General features: G+C 37.3%; 1 protein-coding gene across 5 annotated transcripts; it reads left to right on the forward strand.

Annotated features, from left to right (window-relative positions):
- Positions 1–535: 535 nt before the first annotated feature.
- Positions 536–19,266, forward strand: PPIL1 (peptidylprolyl isomerase like 1). 5 transcript variants are annotated; one of them, XM_031964962.1, is made up of 4 exons: positions 536–714; positions 8,470–8,624; positions 17,994–18,062; positions 18,680–19,266. In XM_031964962.1, the coding sequence occupies exons 1-4, from the start codon at positions 707–709 to the stop codon at positions 18,898–18,900; spliced, it is 453 nt and encodes a 150-aa protein (XP_031820822.1). In that variant the 5' UTR covers positions 536–706; the 3' UTR covers positions 18,901–19,266. The 5 variants fall into 5 exon arrangements, with proteins under 5 accessions (XP_031820822.1, XP_003769054.1, XP_031820824.1 ...); XM_003769006.4 differs by lacking the exon at positions 536–714 and adding an exon at positions 970–1,161; XM_031964964.1 differs by lacking the exon at positions 536–714 and adding an exon at positions 1,450–1,468.
- Positions 19,267–19,562: the final 296 nt, after the last annotated feature.

Raw genomic sequence — 19,562 nt, forward strand, 5'->3', positions numbered from 1 at the left:
AGCAAGTGGGCACTGGCGGTTTTACACCTAGCTGCTAGTCCTGGAATATGTTGGTGCAATCTCTCTCCACAAAATCCCTGCCTTTAACTGGCCGGCAGATGACGAGAGGGCAGCCTTTCTCTTTGTTCCATTCATCCCACAATCAGCTTCTCTTTATGTTTCTTACTAGCTCAACGCTTTCAGAAGCCTTCCCTCCGAGTCTGGAGGCTGATGCCCCGCCCCCGCCTCTTTGTTCTTTATTCCTTCAGTCCTCTTTTCGGCCTTTTCCTCATCTCTTCTCACTCCAATTACCTCGACACTTTCCCTCTTCTCCTCTGTCCTTACCTTCTTTTCTACTTTACTCTCCTCTGCCCTCTACCTCACCCCCTTCTCTCTTCCGGTCTCTCTTGCCCTTCCCACTTCTCACTCTCTTCCCTGGGCTCATCTTTTCCCTCTCGTCATCTTATTTCTCTTCTCTCTTCTCTTTCTTGACTCCTGCCTTTTCCCTAGTCTCTTCTTTTTCCCCTCCCCCCCTTTTTTCTTCCTTTCTGTTCCCTTCCCTTCCCTTTTTCTTTCTTCTGGTTTTAATTCGATTCAATGAAATATACACTGGTTGAACATTTACTACCTACAGGCACTGTGCGAGGCTCTGGGGATAGGAAGATTAAAACCAGCTGCGTAGGGGAAATTTACTGAAGCAAAGAATAAGCAGAACAGAAAGCAGGAAATGAAAATGTAAGATAAAGAACCCCGACGGCATTTCTTGGTCAGCTGCCTCTCCCTGGGGGTGGGGCAGGAGGACGTAAGGGAGGAGGAGGTGGGAAGGGGAAGAGAAAGGAAAGCTGATGAGTCGTTGGACAGGAGGACTGATTGATGAGGAAGAGTAACCATTAGACACACATATTTCCTAAAGAGAGTCCCACCTCCTACGCCCACTTGAACCAATCAGAGCACTAAAAGAGCAGGGAAGCAATTCTGGGCCTTGGCAACAAGCGTAATTTATACAGGATCACGCCTCTTCCTCTCCGGTACCCGGTCCTATAACGGTGGAAGCCGGAAGTGTGCTCTTTGGCGGCGAGTCCCCCATAGGCTTTCTGCCGGAAGTAGAGGCTAAGCGGGCTTTACCATGGCCGCTGTGCCGCCAGATTCTTGGCAGCCCCCCAACGTGTTTCTGGAGACCAGGTGAGGGCGTGTGTGCGTGTGTGTGTGCGTGCGCGCGCGTGTGTCCGTCTGTCTGTCTCTGTATGTGCGCGCGCGCGGGTGGAGGGGACCACGAGAACCGGACGAGGCCGGACGAGTCTCCCCAGCTCCCTGGCTTCCACCCACGTCCGGGGAACCGAATCATTCCCTGTCTTAAAAGTCTTCAGGGACTCGCCCACTTCCCCCAAAGTCACAGACCTCCTAAGGCGGCATTCGAGACCCTCGATAGCCGGGCTCCATCTTAAGGGCGGCAGTGCAAGAACACTTCCGTGGGCCAGCGCCCGCTCTGGTGCTCGCTGCGAGGGGGGGGGGGGGGGGGGGGGGGGGGGGGGGGGGGGGGGGGGGGTAGGAGTTTTCCGCCTCACTATAACGGCCACTGAACGGAAAGCGTAGCACCCGCACACAGATTTTAACATATGTGGAAAGAACAGGACACATCAGACTGGATTTTTTGCTTTGAATAGCACCGGATGGATTGTGCGTGTAACTTTGACTGTAAAGAAATGGATTCCTTTATAGCATCTTTACTGTCAGCGCGCATTTATGATCTCAGAGAGGAAGCCACATTAGTATTGTAAATGAGGCACATATTCAGCAATTGCATCTCCTGCCATCTTTGTGGGTCCTGCCTGGGGAGGGGGAGCCGGGAAGAGCAGGAATTGCCGTCTATCTGCAAGCCGCACTTCGTGCATGATTCTTGTGTGTGTTGTGTAAATCTTAGAAAGATGATTGTTTCTAGGATACGGAGACTTCCCTCCACGTCTTTTGGCATTTTGTGGGTACCAGTGGATCCCATGGGCTGACCTTCTGTTAGACCTCGCTCCCCGGCGTTGCTGGCCTATCTCCTTTTTCAGTTACACAGTTCCTTCATGATGATTTTTACATCTTTTCTTTATTGGTGATATGCGGCAGCCTGTTTCTATCATGTGTCTTTATGATATCCTTTAGGTCCCCCATAGTTTCATTCTTTGTAGATTGTAGTGTTGCGTGATCAGCTGCTGTCTTGTATCACCAGAAGAATGCTAGTGTTTCCAAGGAATACCAATAGATTTTGGATAGAAAATGCCATCTGCATCCAGAAAAAGAACTATGGAGTTCGAATGTAAATCAACGCATGCTTTGTTCATTTCTTTTTTCTGGTTCTTTTTTTTCCCCTCTCCCATGGTTTTTCCCTTTTGTTCTGATTTTTCTTTCCCAACATGATTCATAAAGCAATGTGTATTAAAAATAAACAAACAAACCAAAAAAAAAAGGATTCTAGTGTTAGTTAAATAGGTAGATTTTTGCCTCAGAGAGTAGATACTATCCTTGGAAACACTGCACAATTTGCCCCAAAAAAACTCTCATTTTTTTCCTTCCTGAATGGTTCTGGACTTGGCTTAATGTCCATTTGCAATGGCTGTCTAAGAGAAATGTTGTGATGGCATACTAACTCTATAGACTACATATCCAACTTTATGACACATTTTAGACTGGTAGTTTCAAATTCAAATCAAGATCTAGTTGCATATTGACTTAGAAAACCAAAAATTAACATTTTGAGTTTGACACCTGGTTTAGACAATAGGCAGTCTTTTACTTTTTCTTTTGTGGATTATTAGATTGCTTTGAAATGTTTATTCTGTTTGAGGAATCCCTAGTATGGAACTTTGAACATAATGTCACTTTTAACCTGGAGTTATGGAAGACCTTGCCATCTGAAAGAAATCTTTCATTTGGATTGCCTAGGACATCCCTCACGGCAGTGACAGATCCTTTATGCAAATGTTTTGCTAATTTTACACTACTTTGTATACAAAGTCAAAAGATTATTGATCTGTGGTTATATTTATAGGAATTTTATCAGATAATCATACACATTTGGAATTGGAAAAAATATTAGATATTTTCTAGTTTAACTCTTTATTTTACAGATGAGGTGCCCAAAGTGGTTAAGTAACACTGATAAGGCATGACAGAACTGTGATTTGAATTCATGTTCTCTGACTACAAATTCACAACCTTTTTCATTGTATAACACCTCTTTTTTTAATCTCAGTTGATGAATGAGAAACTTCTCATTGGAAGAGAGCCTTAAAAGCAGCATTTTGCTCTACTGCATCAAACTTGTTTAAAAAAATCAAGAGCTAAATAGCTAAATACTGTAGATACTCGTCTTTTCTGTACCTTTTAGTTATGTAGCTGTGAAGGTCTAATGTAGAAAATGTAATTTCTGTTATTAAGGAGTCTTAAGACTTATTTAACATCATTTGAATCCTAGGAGTTATGACTGCAGTGGGCTAAGGCAATGGGGTGTCCAAACTAAGTTCAGCATTAATAGATTGAGCTTCTGTGAACCTAATTGCCAAAGGTAAGATGAAGCCACACAGGTTGGAAATAGAGTAAAGTTTCCAAGATGAACAGAGTGAGACTGAGCCCATGAATTGCTTCTGCACTTATAACCTGGGTGAATTTTGTCTTTTTAAAAAAGAAAAGAAAATAGTTTGTTGAAGTCTAGTGTTTTCTAGCTCATTTTTTAAATCAAGAATACTTTTTTAACCATTTGTATGACACTTAGATGATGAAGTAGATATATGGGTTAATAGTTATTGATGCTTTTTCCAATGTCTTTTTTCTGTAATATTGCAATTTCCATAATTCATTATATTTCCCCCTTTTGAAAATATTTGTATATTGAATTTGAAATATCCAAGTATCTTAAATTTTTTCTTTACTGCTTTCAAAATTTTATTGTTTCCCATCTGTATTTCTTTATGTTTACTTGGTCTAGTCCAGCTGCCCATCCTTGTCTTCCTCTTTAGTGAAATGGCCAAATCAATGTACCATGCATATTTATTATGTCACTGTGTGTGCATTTGTGATGGTTTCTACCATCAAGGAGCATTCTGTTGGAAGATACAACATATACACCAAAAAATACAAGGAAAATTGAGGAAGAGGAAGCACTAATGCTAGGAGGATAAGGAAATGTTTCATATAGGAGTGGGATTTTGAAAGGTAGAGATGAAGAGGGAGGGTGTTCCAGACGGGGGAGGGGGAAGGAGGGGGATGGTTTGTATGTATGCATGGAAATGAGAGTAATGCATTAAGCTTGGGAAACAGCAAGTAGGTCAGGTTTTTTTTTTTTTTTTTTTTTTTTTTTTTTTTTTTTTTGGCATTTAGAATGTGTGAGAGGAAGTAATTTGAAATAAGTTCAGGAAGATAGGCTGGAAACCATAATATGAAGGACATTAAAAGCCAAGCTGAATTCAAAATTTGTCCTTAGACACTTCTTAGCTGTGTGACCTTAGTGAGTCATTTAACCTTGTTTATCTCAGTTTTCTCATCTGTAAAATGAGCTGAAGAAGAAAATGACAAGCTACTCCAGTATCTGTATAGAAAACCCCAAATGGTGCTTGGACATCACTGAAATGCAACCGAGCAACTGTAATAACTGGATATCCAAATAGAGATTTCTAGTAATAGGTTGAGAGAGAATGAGATTAGCCACTAATCTGTAGATTTAGTTATTATCTGTATAGATATGATAATTCACTTCCTGGAAACTGGTTATCCTCACACCTGTGTGTTGAGATAAGGAGACCCAAGACTGAACCTGCTGAATATTTACACTAAAAACCCAAGAAGTGAATGGTCATTATTAACAAAGGAAACTGAGAATGAGTAGTTTTATAGGAAAGAAGAACCAGAAGAGAGAATATTATGAAATTTAAGGAATACAACAGTGTTCAAGAGCAAGGATAGCCAGAGAGGTCAAAGATCATGGGGACTTCAAAAATGGTAGTAGATTTAGCAGTAAAGAGACTGTTGGGAGGACATTGTTGTGAGGATATTCTTGTGGAGACTCATTTCTGGCTAGTGGTGAAGTCAAAAACCAGATTGCAAGAGTTGAGAAATTAATGGGAAAGGAGGAAGTGGTGGGGGGAAGGGACATCAAATCTAGATTTTTTTTTTTTTAAAGACAAAAGTGAAAAAGAGCATCTTTATATGTAAATCAGTTATAGATCTCAATGGAAATGGGAGGGGAACACAAAAGCTAGAGATTGAAGATGAAAAAGATTCAGTATTTTGGGGCTTCTGGGCTTCAGGGCATAGATAGAAGGGTTTGATAGATACATCTTGGAAAGAGGTGTAAAGGATGGAGAGGATAAGTAAAGATATATAGAGATTTTGAAGTATGGAGTAAGAAAGAAGAATTTCATTGTGGATAGCCTGTTTTTTTGTCTGTAAAATAGGCAAAGATATGAGGATTGGCAAAGGAATAAGGGATTTAAAGAAAGATGAAAAAGTTTCTTAACAGCTACTGGTTAGATTTGGATTGAGATTCAGTCAAGGAAGAGTTTAAGTTTTCATGAGCAGCTGGAAAGACCTAGTTGAAATTTGTTATCATGAATTTGTTGTGGACTGTTTAAGCATGGTGGAAACTACTGATATTCAGGAATTATGGAATGGGCATGGAAAAGTTGCAAGGATTGGGCATTGCCTGAGTGTGATATTGGGGTAGTGTTAAACTGGTTAGCTTTATGGTGAAAAGAAAAAAATGAAGCCATAATGGGGGATGCCAGCCTGGGTGAATAGGCAGTAGGTGAACAGGGATGAGAGTATGGAAGTATGTGGTGAGAATGAAGGACAGGATATGATCTTCAGAGATAAGGAATTTCTCAAGTTCAGAATCATAGAAGAATAGTGATGGATAATGATGGAGTCATAGACATGATCATCCCTTTTGGTGACTGAGGAAAAGTAAAGCTTTAGATTATAAATGTTGAAGTTAATGGATTTGGAAACCAGCATATTTTTTTTTTTTTCATTTAATAGATTCTGAATTGTTAGAAAGAAGGGAGAGTTGAAAGAAATTCAATAGATCACAATAGTGAGGATTTAGACTAGATGATAAGAGAAGAATGGAGTGAATCTCAAAGGAGGAAGAGATCCTGGATAATGATATTAGTCTAGAAGTGATATTGGGGAATAAGGAATATGCCAACTCTTTGAGCAGTCATCCTTGTAAAATGTGGCAGGTATTCAGTGTCTTCTGGAGAGAGCTAGATTCTGTAAGCACAAAAAAGTGGAGTCTGTTAAAAAGCAGGCAGTGAATGAAAGATACAGAAGACACTGAAGGAATGGGGATGAGAGAATGGGAAGAGATATTAAGAAAAGGGGAAATTTTTGCTTCAGGAGATGAAGACTCAATCACTGGAATTAGGGGATCTGAAAGTGAGAAATTTTGCTACCATAAATATTGTTTGGGGCCTCTATCTTCTAGGGATCTGAATGTATGAGTTCAAATGTGATAGTTCTATCATTAGTGATCACTTAAATTATTTATAGAAACTTTTTTTGTATGTTGTAACCACTTTCATCTAGAAATGTACTTGGTTTCTTGTGGAAACATCAAGTTTCTTGTAGATTCATTTTCCCTTCTACTCTTCACATTTAGTGAGGTAATGCTGCTTGTAATTTAACATTATACCCCTCTGACAAGTTTTGCAAGTGAATTTGTAGTTGCCTTTCTTTATTTTTATATCTTCACTTTGCAAAAAATATTAAACGTTTGCCAACTGAAATAGTTTCTGTGCTTTTTCCCCTTCGTCACTGCTTATTGCTTTACAATATTTAAACTTCTTGTTTTTTTTAATAGAGCAGTTGATTTCTTTTCTTCTCTAGTCTCTAGTCCAATTGGATTAGATTAGATCAGGAAGATCCTTCTGGCTCTAAATCTATGATTCTATGAAGTATCCATTTTTTTTTTTTTTTTTAGTATCAATAGCTTGTCTGAATCAGTCTTGGAAATTCAGAGTATGATAAAACCAAATCTGTCCTTTAATTTGCCTCTCCTAAGGGCTCTTAGACTAACCTTTTATTTATCTGCACTTTTATTCTGCTTTTTCATCTAGTACAAATTTTGATACCTTATGTTGTTCAGTTGCTATAATAATAAATACATTTGATTAGTGGACAAGCATTTTACATTTAGAGTATCAGCAGTTAATTTGATGTTAATAGCTGGTCTTAGAAACTGGTTCTTAGTACTTTTGACCCGTTTTCTATCACTCTGTTGTCATTCTTATAGACAGGACAGTCAATAAAGTGATGGAGACCATTCTGTATTCTCTTTTTAATGAGCCACCATGACCAAGGAATTCAATATTTTGTGACCAGCATAGTAGTGATGCTCTTTTTTTTTTTTTTTTTTTTAATTTAATAGCCTTTTATTTACAGGTTATATGCATGGATAACTTTACAGCGGTAACAACTGCCAAACCTCTTGTTCCAATTTTTCACCTCTTACCCCCCACCCCCTCTCCCCTAGATGGCAGGATGACCAGTAGATGTTAAATACATTAAAATATAAATTAGATACATAATAAGTATACATGACCAAAACATTATTTTGCTGTATAAAAAGAATCAGACTGAAATATTGTACAATTAGCTTGTGAAGGAAATCAAAAATGCAAGTGGGCATAAATATAGGGATTGGGAATTCAATGTAATGGTTTTTAGTTATCTCCCAAAGTTCTTTCTCTGGGCATAGTTGGTTGAGTTCATTACTGCTCCATTGGAAATGATTTGGTTGATCTCGTTGCTGAAGATGGCCAGGTCCATCAGAACTGGTCATTATATAGTATGGTTGTTGAAGTATATAATGATCTCCTGGTCCTGCTCATTTCACTCAGCAGTGATGCTCTTATATAATGGGGTTGAGTCTTGAGTTTGCCACTAGAACCATACTTGAAAAATTTTGAGTTTGGTTGAACTTGCTAAAGCTTGGATTCAACTGGTTTGACCTTTGAAAATCCATGACCCTCTTTTCTGGGTCACCTATTACCTGAATCCTACTCATCTTTCAAAATCCAGTACAAATCCAATTCTCCATGAAACCTTTACTGATCACTCTTATGATGTGAGTACCAGAAGATGTAGTTAATTGAATAGTTTAATTACTTGGATTATAATTAATTTTATATATACATACATTTATATATGTAAAATGTGTATGCCTAAAAGTAAGCATGTATATACATGCTTTTGAATCTTTAGAGGAGAAATCATATGTTGTTATATGTGTTTATATAAGAAATTGTGAATCACCTCTTGTTTGATGTTTTAGCTGCTTGCTTTGCCAAAATGAAGTATGCTTTTTTTGTGTTAGTGGAAATTGAAACCAGTCTTTTGCCAAGTATGAAATTCACCAGTAATTTCCTCCCAGGCATTGTCATCATTCTAAGTATGAATTAGAACTGCAGTAGTCATAGTCTTGACTCTTGCTGTCTTTCCATCTTGTAGCATGGGGACTGTTGTGCTGGAATTATATTGGAAACACGCTCCTAAGACCTGTAAGAACTTTGCAGAGTTGGCTCGACGTGGTTACTACAATGGCACCAAGTTTCATAGGATCATCAAAGACTTCATGGTCCAAGGTGGTGATCCTACAGGAACAGGTATGGCCAAAACTAATCTTGTCACATGGAGGCAATGAGTTTTTATTGCACTTCTTTAGTGATTTTGTTGTTTCTGTGGCTGATGTTCCCCTATGCCTTAGAATTACTTTAGGAGCAGCTAGGTAGTGCAGTGGATAGAGCACCAGCCCTGATGTCAGGAGGACCAGAGTTCAAATCTGGTCTCAAACACTTAACATTTCCTAGCTGTGTGACCCTGGGCAAGTCACTTAGCCCCAATTGCCTCAGCAAAAAAAAAAAAAATCACTTTAGAACTAGAACTGACATCAAGTTTCTCAATGTAGTCCTCAGAACAAATAGGATGCTATGATTAAAAGTAGTAGTATGTCTTCTGAAAAGACTTAAAATATTACAGAAAACTCATTTGAGATGTTCCATCAACCAAAACCAAAAATATTTTTGTGACCAGAGTCAAGACAAGCATTTGTATACTCTAGATAAGTTTCCATGTGCTGCTGGCTATTAGAAGCTTTTTGTATTCACTGTAACACATGTGAGTTATCATAAAATAAATACCTTAAGTGCTGTGGGAAATGGAATTTTTTGGCACTAAAAATATTTGCATTAATAAAAAGAAAATTGAAGTGTTCCTCATTGTGCTCTTCTTTGTTTTGACTTAGATGACTACCTATTTGGCTTACTCTTAATTCTGTTCTGCATGCTCTATTAAATTTTTGGAGAGGTTTGGAAATGTATCAACCTTTGTTGATGGCACTGGTGACCAATTTTGATTCCAGTCCAACTCAGCTTGACATGAAAGCCTTGGTTCTCTCTTCATCCCTTCCCTCTTGAGTATCTTTACTTTTTCCCTTCTTGTTCTTGCTCTTCAGTTTTAAAATATATTTGTTTTCCCTTTGTAGGAGACTTAAAAAAAAATCTTTACCTATCTCATTTTTCATTTACCTTAGCCAGTTCTGTTGTTACCCTCTTCCTGACAAGTTTGCTCACAGTTCTACCAGAACATTTTTCTCAGAGGCCAGGGACTTTCTTTAGCCAACACCAAATCATCTTTTCTCAGCTTTTATACCTTTTCATTTCTCCTTATTGCCCTACCCTTCTTCCTTTAAATTCTCTTCTCCCTTAAGATTCTTGGCTAGTCTTTTCCATTTGGTTGGTTGCTTTTTTTTTTTTTTTTTCCTGAGGCAATTGGGGTTAAGTGACTTGCCCAGGGTCACATACAGCTAGGAAGTATTGAGTGTCTGAGACCAGATATGAACTCAGGTCCTCCTGACTTTAGGACTGGTGCTCTATCCACTGTGCCACCTAGATACCCCTTGGCTAGTCTTTTTAAAATCTATCTCTTTATCCTTTTTTAAATTTTATTTTTAATTTATGGAATAAAACATGCATTTCTATAACATGGTACAACAAAAAAGATGATTATTTTCTGTTTATCAGTTATTTCTCTAGAGGTAGATAATGCCTTCATATGCCCTTTATAATTCATTTGGATATTTACAATAGTCAGATGCCTTAATCGTTCAAAGTCATTCTTAAAACAGTATTGATGTTACTGTATACAATATTTTCTTAGTTCTGCTCATTTTGCTCTTCATTATTTCATGCAAATCTTTACATGTTTTTCTCAAATCATTGAGCTCATCATTTTTTTTTTTTGAGTTATTTTCTCTATGCTGAAATATCAATTTTATTTTTATAATATCATTTGGTACTTGCCATATCTATTGCCTTCCAACTCTCTTCTTGAAAAAACAAACATTGATGACTTAGAAGGTTTCTGTGTCAGCTATGATAAATAATCTCTTCTTTTTCATAAGGTAAATATTTTATTTTTATCCCTCTTCATGATCCCCCCAGTTTTTTAAGATTAAATATGTACAATTCTTTTAAACATATATCCATAGTTATCATGTTATTCAAGAAAAATCAAACCAAAAGGGGAAAAAAACCCACTATTTTTTATAGCACAGTAGTATTCTGTCATAATCATTCTACAACTTATTCAGTCATTCCTCAATTGGGACTTCTCTACAATTTCCAATTCTTTGCTACCACAGAGAGAGTTGCTTTAAATATTTTAGAACATACAGATTTTTTCCCCCAATCATCTATAAAAATAGACTTAGTAGTGGTATTGCTGGATCAAAGGATATAGGTCCACACTCTGTTACCACAGTTTTCTCCCTGGGTATAGAAGGCTCTCTTCATCACTGAACAAGTGGAACTGGTTTGAATCTCATCTCATTATTGAAGAGAGCCACGTCCATCAGAATTGATCGTTGTATAGTCTTGTTGTTGCTGTGTATAATGATCTCTTGGTTCTGCTCATTTCACTTAGCATTAGTTCATGTATGTCTTCCCAATCCTCTCTGAAATCATCCTGCTGGTCGGTTCTTACAGAACAATAATATTCCATAACATTCATATACCATAATTTATAAAAAAAATGGTAATTCAATTGGTGGGATGGTGTTGAACATATAAATTCATTTGGGTAAAATTGTCATTTTAATCATATTGGCCTGGTCTACCCATGAACAATGAATATTTCTCTAATTATTTAAATTGATTTTTCTTGTATAAAAAGGTGGTTTTTTTTGTTTGTTTGTTTTGTTTTTTTGTTGTTGTTGTTTTTAATAATTTTGTTTATATAGTTCCTGAGTTGTTTTGGCAGGTATACTCCCTATTATTTTATACTGTCTAGAATTATTTTGGATTTACTTTATATCCTGCTACTTTGCTAAAATTGTTTCAAATGATATTTTAGTTGAATTTTTGAGATTTTCCAAGAATATCATCATGCCATCTGTAAAAGAGATAATTTTATTACCTTCTGATTCATTTTATTTCTTTTTCTTTTCTTGTTGCTATGGCTAGGATTTCCAATATGATATTGAGTACCATTAATGACAGTGAGCATCTTTGTTTCACATTTGATCTTACTAATACTATCTAAAACCATCAAAAAGCATTTAATGGCAATAAACTAGAAATCTTTTCCTATCTTTCTGACTGCTTATTTGTTTCTGTTGATTTATCTCCCAACTCATTCTGACCCTTACTCATTTCCATTTTTTAAGGCTAGTCCTAGAATCTTTATTCCTTTCTCTATGTTTGTTCTTTTATGGAGTATAGCTAGTTAAACAATTTCAATTAGCCACTTGTAGACAGTTAACTTTTAAAATGTCACTTTTAATGTTTCAAAAAACTTCCATCCAGTCTTACCTTTTTACAAGTAATTCATCCTTAAATTTGTTTGTTGAACGAATATAATTTATTAAGTACAGAAACACCATGTTGTAATAGAAAGGGCATGAGACTTGAAATCAAGAAATTTGGACTAGCACTGACACCTAGTAATTGTTTGACCAAAGGCAAGTCACTTTACTTCTGGGCCCCAGCTTCTTTATCTATAAAATGGGCATTAAAATACTTGTATAACAACCAATAGCCTCGCAAGGTTTTTAAGTTTAAAAATGTTTGTTAACCTTAAAATGCTGTAACAGAGTGAGTCATGTCCACTTTTCTAAGAAGAAATGGATGCCATGGTTCCTTCCTTTAGAGAGTTTAATCTAGTTGAAGAACTGCAACATACTAAAAAAATATCTAATATTATTTTATAGACTCTATTAAGAGAGTTGAAGAAGTTTGTAGTTTTTTAAAAAAATAGTATTTAATTTTTCCAAATACATGCAAAGATAGTTTTCAACATTCACCTTTGCAAAACTTTGTGTTCCAAATTTTTCTTCCTCTTTTCCTCCCCCTTTCTCCACAGACAATAAGCAATCCAATATAGGTTAAACTTATGCAATTTCAAGGAATTTTTAGTAAGGGATAGATTGTACTAGGGGGTTAGCTTGTAAAGGCTTCATGGAGTCAATGAGCTGTGAACTGAAGAAATGATAAAATTTGGATTAACCAGAGGCCAAGATAAGAGCAGGAGCAAAGATCCAAAGCAGAAGAGACCATGATATGCATAAGGAATGTTAAGGTCAATTCAACTAGAGCAATTGGTGTTATATTTGGGAGATAAAGATTGAAGCAGTTAATGGAAGTCTTTGACTTTCAGACTAAGAATTTTGGATTTGAGCTGGGAGGTTATTTTGATTTCTGGATCAGGAAGTAGTATGATAAAAGAAATGTTTTAGGAATATTAATTTGGCAATGTTGTGTGCAATGAATTAGTGATGGGGAATAAGAAGAAACTAGAGGCAGGGAAGAGTGGGAGCAGTGAGAATAGAGAGGAAGATTCAAGTTGGCTTGTGAAAAAAAGGATAGAATGGACTAGTGACTGGTTGTGTATGATGAGTATAGGAAAGAGTGTAAGAGCTAAGTGAAGTTTTGAATCTGAGGGATTGATATAGGAAAATATAGAGGTGGGGTCATGGAGGTGGTTTAAAGATAGTGAGGCTAATTTTAGTTATTGTGCTGCTGCTCCATCAAATTTAGCACTTTAAGGGGAGCTGTACTGTGGGAAGCTGATACCCTCAAAGTAGCCTGTATATACAAACTTCAAATTTGTCACTAGAGAGATAATAGTTGAAACTTTGGAAGTGAATGAGCTGTGTAAAGAATGGGGCAACTTCTTTGAACTTTGAGGGCAACTTATTTGAAATACCAGTTTTTATTTTTTGTCCTTTAGTGTCATAGTCAAGGATAGACAATCATCTAAGTTGGGATCATAGTATTATGGATGGGGTGTTCAAAATCTGCCATCCAAACTCATTAGGAGGCTTCTTGAGATCCTGGAAGAATAGACTAAATAGACTAAAAAACCCAAATTGCTACATTCTCTGGACTGAGCATAGGCACATTAATGCTAAAAAGTAAGATGCCATGTTTTAATCTGGGGACAAGAAGGGGGTCAGTGCAGTGGTGCCATTCCTACTTCAGAAGGAAATAATGAGTGCCAGTCTGAGAGAACTTTGGTGATGGATACCTAGTCTGGATCTAGGTAGTTTCTTTTATGCAAAGTTTTTTTCCTTTGTGCATTATGCTTCTTTTTCCACATAAATCCTAGAAATAGACTGTTATAGTCTTGAGTATGTGGGGAAAGGGAGGAAAGGAAAGATAAATGAACACAAAAAAAGGACCTCTGGAGATGGTGGTTGTAGTAGAGGTAGGAAAACAGATAACTAGAGTTCAGATGTAACACTTCTTTGTCAGGGTGGAAACTGCTTATATGACTTGGAAAATTAGAAGGATTCTTTGTTTTTCTTAATGACTAATGCAAGGTAAAAGAGTCATTGGGCTAAAATCACTGTGCTTAGATAGGGCATCAAGAGTAGGAATAGATTTAACACTTAGAAGCTGACTGGTCAATGAATGAATGAATGAATGAAAAAGCCTTTATTAAACACTTATTATATGCCAAGGTGCTAAGTGCTAGGGTTTAAGTAGAAGAGTGGTTCAGGTAAAGCCAAGATGGCAGGATAGAGGCAGTGACCCAACTGAACTCTCCCAATATTCCCTTTCAAATAGCTTTAAAATAATGCTTCTGAATTTTGATCTAAAAGATATCAGGAGAGGTCTGTGACACTGGGATAAAAGCCTGTCTGCATCATATGGATGTGGGGAGTACTGCTGTGTTTCTTGAAGGGGGCAACAGCAGCTTTGGGAGCTCTTAACATAGAGATAGGAGGGTCAGATAACTGGTCAAAAAGAGATTACAGGGGACTCTATGCTGGCCCTGAGTACAAGCTGGTTTTGATTGGCAATACTATTAGCCATAAGCAGTTCTGGGTCACGGTTCCAGGGCAGAGAGGAATGCCTGTGGTCATTCTAAGAGAGTAGGGACCCTAGTTGCAGTTTTTTCCTGAGGCAATTGGGGTTAAGTGACTTGCCCAGTCACATACAGCTAGGAAGTATTGAGTGTCTGAGACCAGATATGAACTCTGAGGCAGAGAGGAGTGCCACTGCTTGTGGCTACAGGAAAGCAGAAGCCCTTCCTGGTTAAAGACCTGAGTCCAGACCAGGAAAGCAGGGACCATACCTTTTCTTGTATTAGAGCACCTCAGAAATACCAAAAACTTGAAAACCCCCAAAACTAGTTCTGAAAACAACAGCATGAATAAAACCTGACTTCAGGGATGGTGCTTTATCTACTGTGCCACCTAGCTGCCTCCAGAGTCCAATTTTAACATAAAATTTGAAGGGAAGAAATAGGCTGGAAAATGAGTAAACAAAAAACACCTAAGACCTTTCAGTAATGACAAATGCTTGAGGGTTTGAAGGAAACTAGTACCCTAATAAACTGTTAACTTGTTTGGTCATTTTAGAGAACAATTTGAATCTATGTCAAAAGGACTATAAAACTAGGTATAGCCTTTGATTCAGCAGTACTGCTCCTGGATCTGTAACCCAGAGAGATAAAAGGAAAAGGACCTATATTATAAAAACATTGATAGTTATTCTTTTGTAGTGATAAATAATTGGAAATTGAGGGTATGCTCATCAGTTTGGGAAGGGCTAAAGAAATTGTGGCATATGATTGAATACTATCATGCTGTAAGACATGATGAGGGGGTGGTTTCAAGAGAAAACATTGAAAGACCTGATACAAAGTGAAGTGAGAAATGGGATATGATTGTACACACTGATAGCAATGTAATGATGATCAACTTTGAAAAACTTGCTCTGATCTGATCAATACAGTGATCAGACAATTCCAGACAAGATTTTTTAAAATGCTGTCTGTTATAAGAGATAAACTGATGAACTCTGAGTACAAATTTGCATATAACTTTTTTTGTTCCTGTCTCTGCCTCTCCCTTTGTCTGTCTGTCTATCGCTCTCACACACACATACTTGTGATATGGCTAATAAAGAAATTTGTTTTGTATAATTTTACATATACGATTTATGCCATTTTGCTTGTCTTCTTAGTGGGTGGTATAGGGATGGGAGGGAAGGAGAGAGAATTTGGAACTCATAATGTAAAAATAAAAGAATGCTTAAAAAAAATTAACTCTCCCCTCTCCAACAAACAAAAAAATGGATCAGCCCCTATTCTCAAGAATATGTGCTCTAATTGGAGAAGATATCATTTATAAGAAAGTTCAAATTCTCCAAAAAAAAAAAAAGTTAGTTTAGTTTCAGGCTAGAAGGAAAGACCTGGAAATCCTGAGGGAACTATATAGCAAAGCAGATAGAAAAGGCCAGGGACAGGTCAGATGTCTGGAGAATATGTGTAGTGGGATGACAAATGATGTGACCTAGAGGAACTTAAGATGCATTGTATTTGCAGGCAAATAAGACTTGGAAATCTACTGTTTTATTAGAAAGATGATTTCCTGCTTATCCAAGTGGTTAAGCAGCTATATCATTTCTTGAGGCGTAAGACTTTAGATGGGCTCTTCTTGGGAAGAGGAGAAGAGAGGATTTGGGGTTCTTTCACAAAAGTGGGGTTACGGTGGAGGTCAGTCAGTTAACAGCCTGAAGAATGGAAGGGATTTTTGCAGGAGGGTTAAGAGAGAAGAGCGCTTGAGATGCTTATTTCTCCAGAAGATTCTTTGAAGCCTAAATGAATTGTGAGTGACCTGGGGCCAGGGAGAAATAAGAGCCTTCCCCTTTCCATTTAATTCTTTAACAAAAATTTTTTTTTAGGAAAAGCATAGTACCAATAGATTGTGTTTCCTCAAAGGACCTTGTATAAGGCTATATGAGCAAGCTAGGTGGCACACTGGATAGAATGCCAGGCCTGAAGTCAGGAGGACTCTCTTCCTGAGTTCAAATGTAGCCTCAGACATTTACTAGTTGTGTGGTCCTGGACAAGTCATTTAACCCTGTTTGCTTCAGTTTCCTTATCTGTAAAATGAGCTGGAGAAGGAAAAAAACTTCAAATACAGTCACAAAGTTGGGCATGACTGAAATGTTTGAACAACTGTGAAGCAATAAGCACTCAACAAATGTTTTTGGCTGATTGACTTGCTAAAGAATTTGTTTCTATGTTAGCCATGTTAAGATGGAGTTATACAGGGGCAGCTAGGTGGTACAATGGATAGAGCATCAGCCCTGGAATAAGGAGGACCTGAGTTCAAATTTATCATCAGACACTTAACATTTCCTAGCTAAGTGTCCCTAGGCAAATCACTTAACCCCAATTGCCTCAGCAAAAAAAAAAAAAAAAAAAAAAAAAAAAGATATATCAAGTTAAATCTTGCTGTTGACTTGATTTTTGATACTATTGATTTTTGTACAAACTTTTTTTTTTGCAATGAACTTTTAGAATTTACTTTCCTTATCTTTTCAGTCTTGCCCCCTACATTTGATTTTCCTCATCCCTCAATGGGAGTAGTAAGAATATTGTTGGGATCATTTATTTTTTTTTTGACGTGTTGCTGCAAATCCTACTTGTTTTAGTGTTTTGTACTTTCTTTTTAAAAATTAATTTTAAATGTCCCATTTGGTACCCCACATTTATATATTCTCTGTCTCTCTCTCTCTCTTTCTCTTTCTGTCTCTCTCTCTCTCTCTCTCTCTCTCTCTCTCTGTCAGAAGTTGGATAGTATGTTTTGACATAAGTTTTGGGGAATGTTGTTTAGAAAGTCTCTCAAAGTTGTCTTTGCTGTTGCAAATCCTGCTTGTTTTAAAAAGTAAAACAGCTTTTATATTGGAATGGAATGGAATGGTGGCTTTGAAGGTCAAAGCTGGATATAATAAGAGTCAAACCATACCAAGTATATATCATTTGGTACATACAACATCTTTGTGGTTCTTTTATATCATATATTTCTTCATGCTACAGTATCATTCTGATTAAAAGCAGCCAGCTGTGCTTTTGTATGGCTCATAATCCTCTGGGACCCTTAGACGCTTTTTTATTATTTTTATATTTACTGAGGTTTCTATAAGTTATTATAAGCTCTTGAAGGATAAACGCCATGTAAATTTGTACATCAGTCATTCCATTGTGTTCAGCAACCATTTGGCAAAAGTTTTTCATTGGTCCTATTAGCTGATGTTGTAAGCTGTTTTGTATTAACTACATTTTATTTGATTTTTACCACTTTAACTCGAAGGACATGCTTATTCTTATCTTCTTTATTGTTGCTTACTTCTGTGCCTATTCCTTCTTTGGCTTGAGCCCTCTGATGAGGCTCCTTTGTATTCTGCTATCCAGGCTGTTAATAATGATGTTCAATAACAAGAAATGGTATTCAATGAATCCACTGTGGCTTCTCTGATTTATGTGTGTTTTAAAGCTATTTGGTTCTTTTCTCTGCTGGACTGTATAATTTTAAATAAGTCTTGGGGAGTTATAAGGAGAAGCTTGGACTGGACAGGTCATTAATTTTTTCTTTCCTTTTGAGTGAAGGTCTTTTGACCTTGGATCCTCCCTTTCCTGTTGTGAGGCTGTATAGTTAATTCATTTGTTCTCTTCCTGGGCAGGCAGAGGTGGTGCATCTATCTATGGCAAACAGTTTGAAGATGAACTTCACCCTGAGTTGAAATTCACAGGTGTGTATAATCTGACCAGAGAGCCTGGACTGGGAAGTGGATTTTAAATTTTAAAAAGCTCTTCCTTTGGCTGTCATTTTAGACAGCCATTTTAGGTGACTGGAAGATTACTCCCAGTCTGCCTGGCAGTTGCTCAGCCCTGGTGCCACTAAAGGAAAATTGGCAGATGTGAGAAAAGGCATTTTCTCATGGCCTGCTAAATAATATAAAGAGCTGTTATGAGGTGTTTTGGTCTCTATTTGCTGAATAATGCTATTAGTCAAAATTTAGAAACTGCTTAAATTTGCTAAAGTAAGATGGTGGGGAGAGAAAGCTAGATAATATGTTAATCATCTTGAGAAAAGGCAAAAGGTCCCATGAAAGCAAATTTGAATGTATTTGCCTGATAAGTACTTACTCTTCTGAAAAATGAGGATGAGCTGGAGCCCAGAAGAAAAAAGAAGAAAGGTAGTTTAATATCTCCCTGCAAGGATATTGGGGAAGGGGAAAATTGAAACACAAGGCAAAATGTAATGAAGACCAGAATTAAATCTAAGACTTCTGGGATTTTTAAAAATTCCATTGTGAAGTTCTGAGATTCATTGATGCCTTTCCTATCCTTTTTTTCTCTCTTTTAGGAGCTGGAATTCTTGCAATGGCCAATGCAGGGCCAGACACCAATGGCAGCCAATTTTTTGTAACTTTGGCCCCTACTCAGTGGCTTGATGGGAAACATACCATTTTTGGCCGTGTATGTCAGGGCATAGGGATGGTGAATCGAGTGGGCATGGTAGAGACAAATGCCCAGGACCGTCCTGTTGATGATGTGAAGATTATCAAGGCTTACCCATCTGGATAAAAGTGAAGTCTAGGCAGATATATCCATGCCAAGTCCCAGCAAGTTTCATTGGAGACTTCTAAGCTGTGCAGTCCTTCGGTATCCTGTGTCCATCAGGGCAAAATGATCTCTACACTTCATCCATTTGTCATGAGTTGGACTTGGACATGTAGTTTCAGTTTTTTCCTGAAGAATAAGCCCAATGTCTCAGACGGACTATAGATGAAAGTGCATTTTAATTAGCAAGACACTTCTTTTCCTAGGATAAATGTCAAAACATTGTACATACACTTGTAACTTCAATTGATCAGAACTGTTCTTTCCTGTTTTTGTTTCTTCTGATTCATTTGGGAAAAAATTAAATAGAATCAGGAGATGTTGGTACATGTGGACTTGTTCATTCTAAACATTTCTTTCCAAGGAGTCCTACTCCTCAACTTTGGTGACTAATGGCAACAGAATTTGTAGAGTGAGTGTGTGTGTGTGTGTGTGTGTGTACAAAGGGCTTAAACACGTGTGTGTGTGTGTATGTGTGTGTGTGTAGAGGAATCTATTATATATCTCAATACATATGCATATTTGTGTTTAAGCCCTTTCTACACACATACATACACACACACATTTTGAAATTCTGGGCATAAATAGTATTGTTTCAGATATTCAGACACTTCTAATGAAATCAT

Source organism: Sarcophilus harrisii, chromosome 4 (assembly GCF_902635505.1).
Source record: "Sarcophilus harrisii chromosome 4, mSarHar1.11, whole genome shotgun sequence".
Lineage (NCBI taxonomy): Eukaryota > Metazoa > Chordata > Mammalia > Dasyuromorphia > Dasyuridae > Sarcophilus > Sarcophilus harrisii.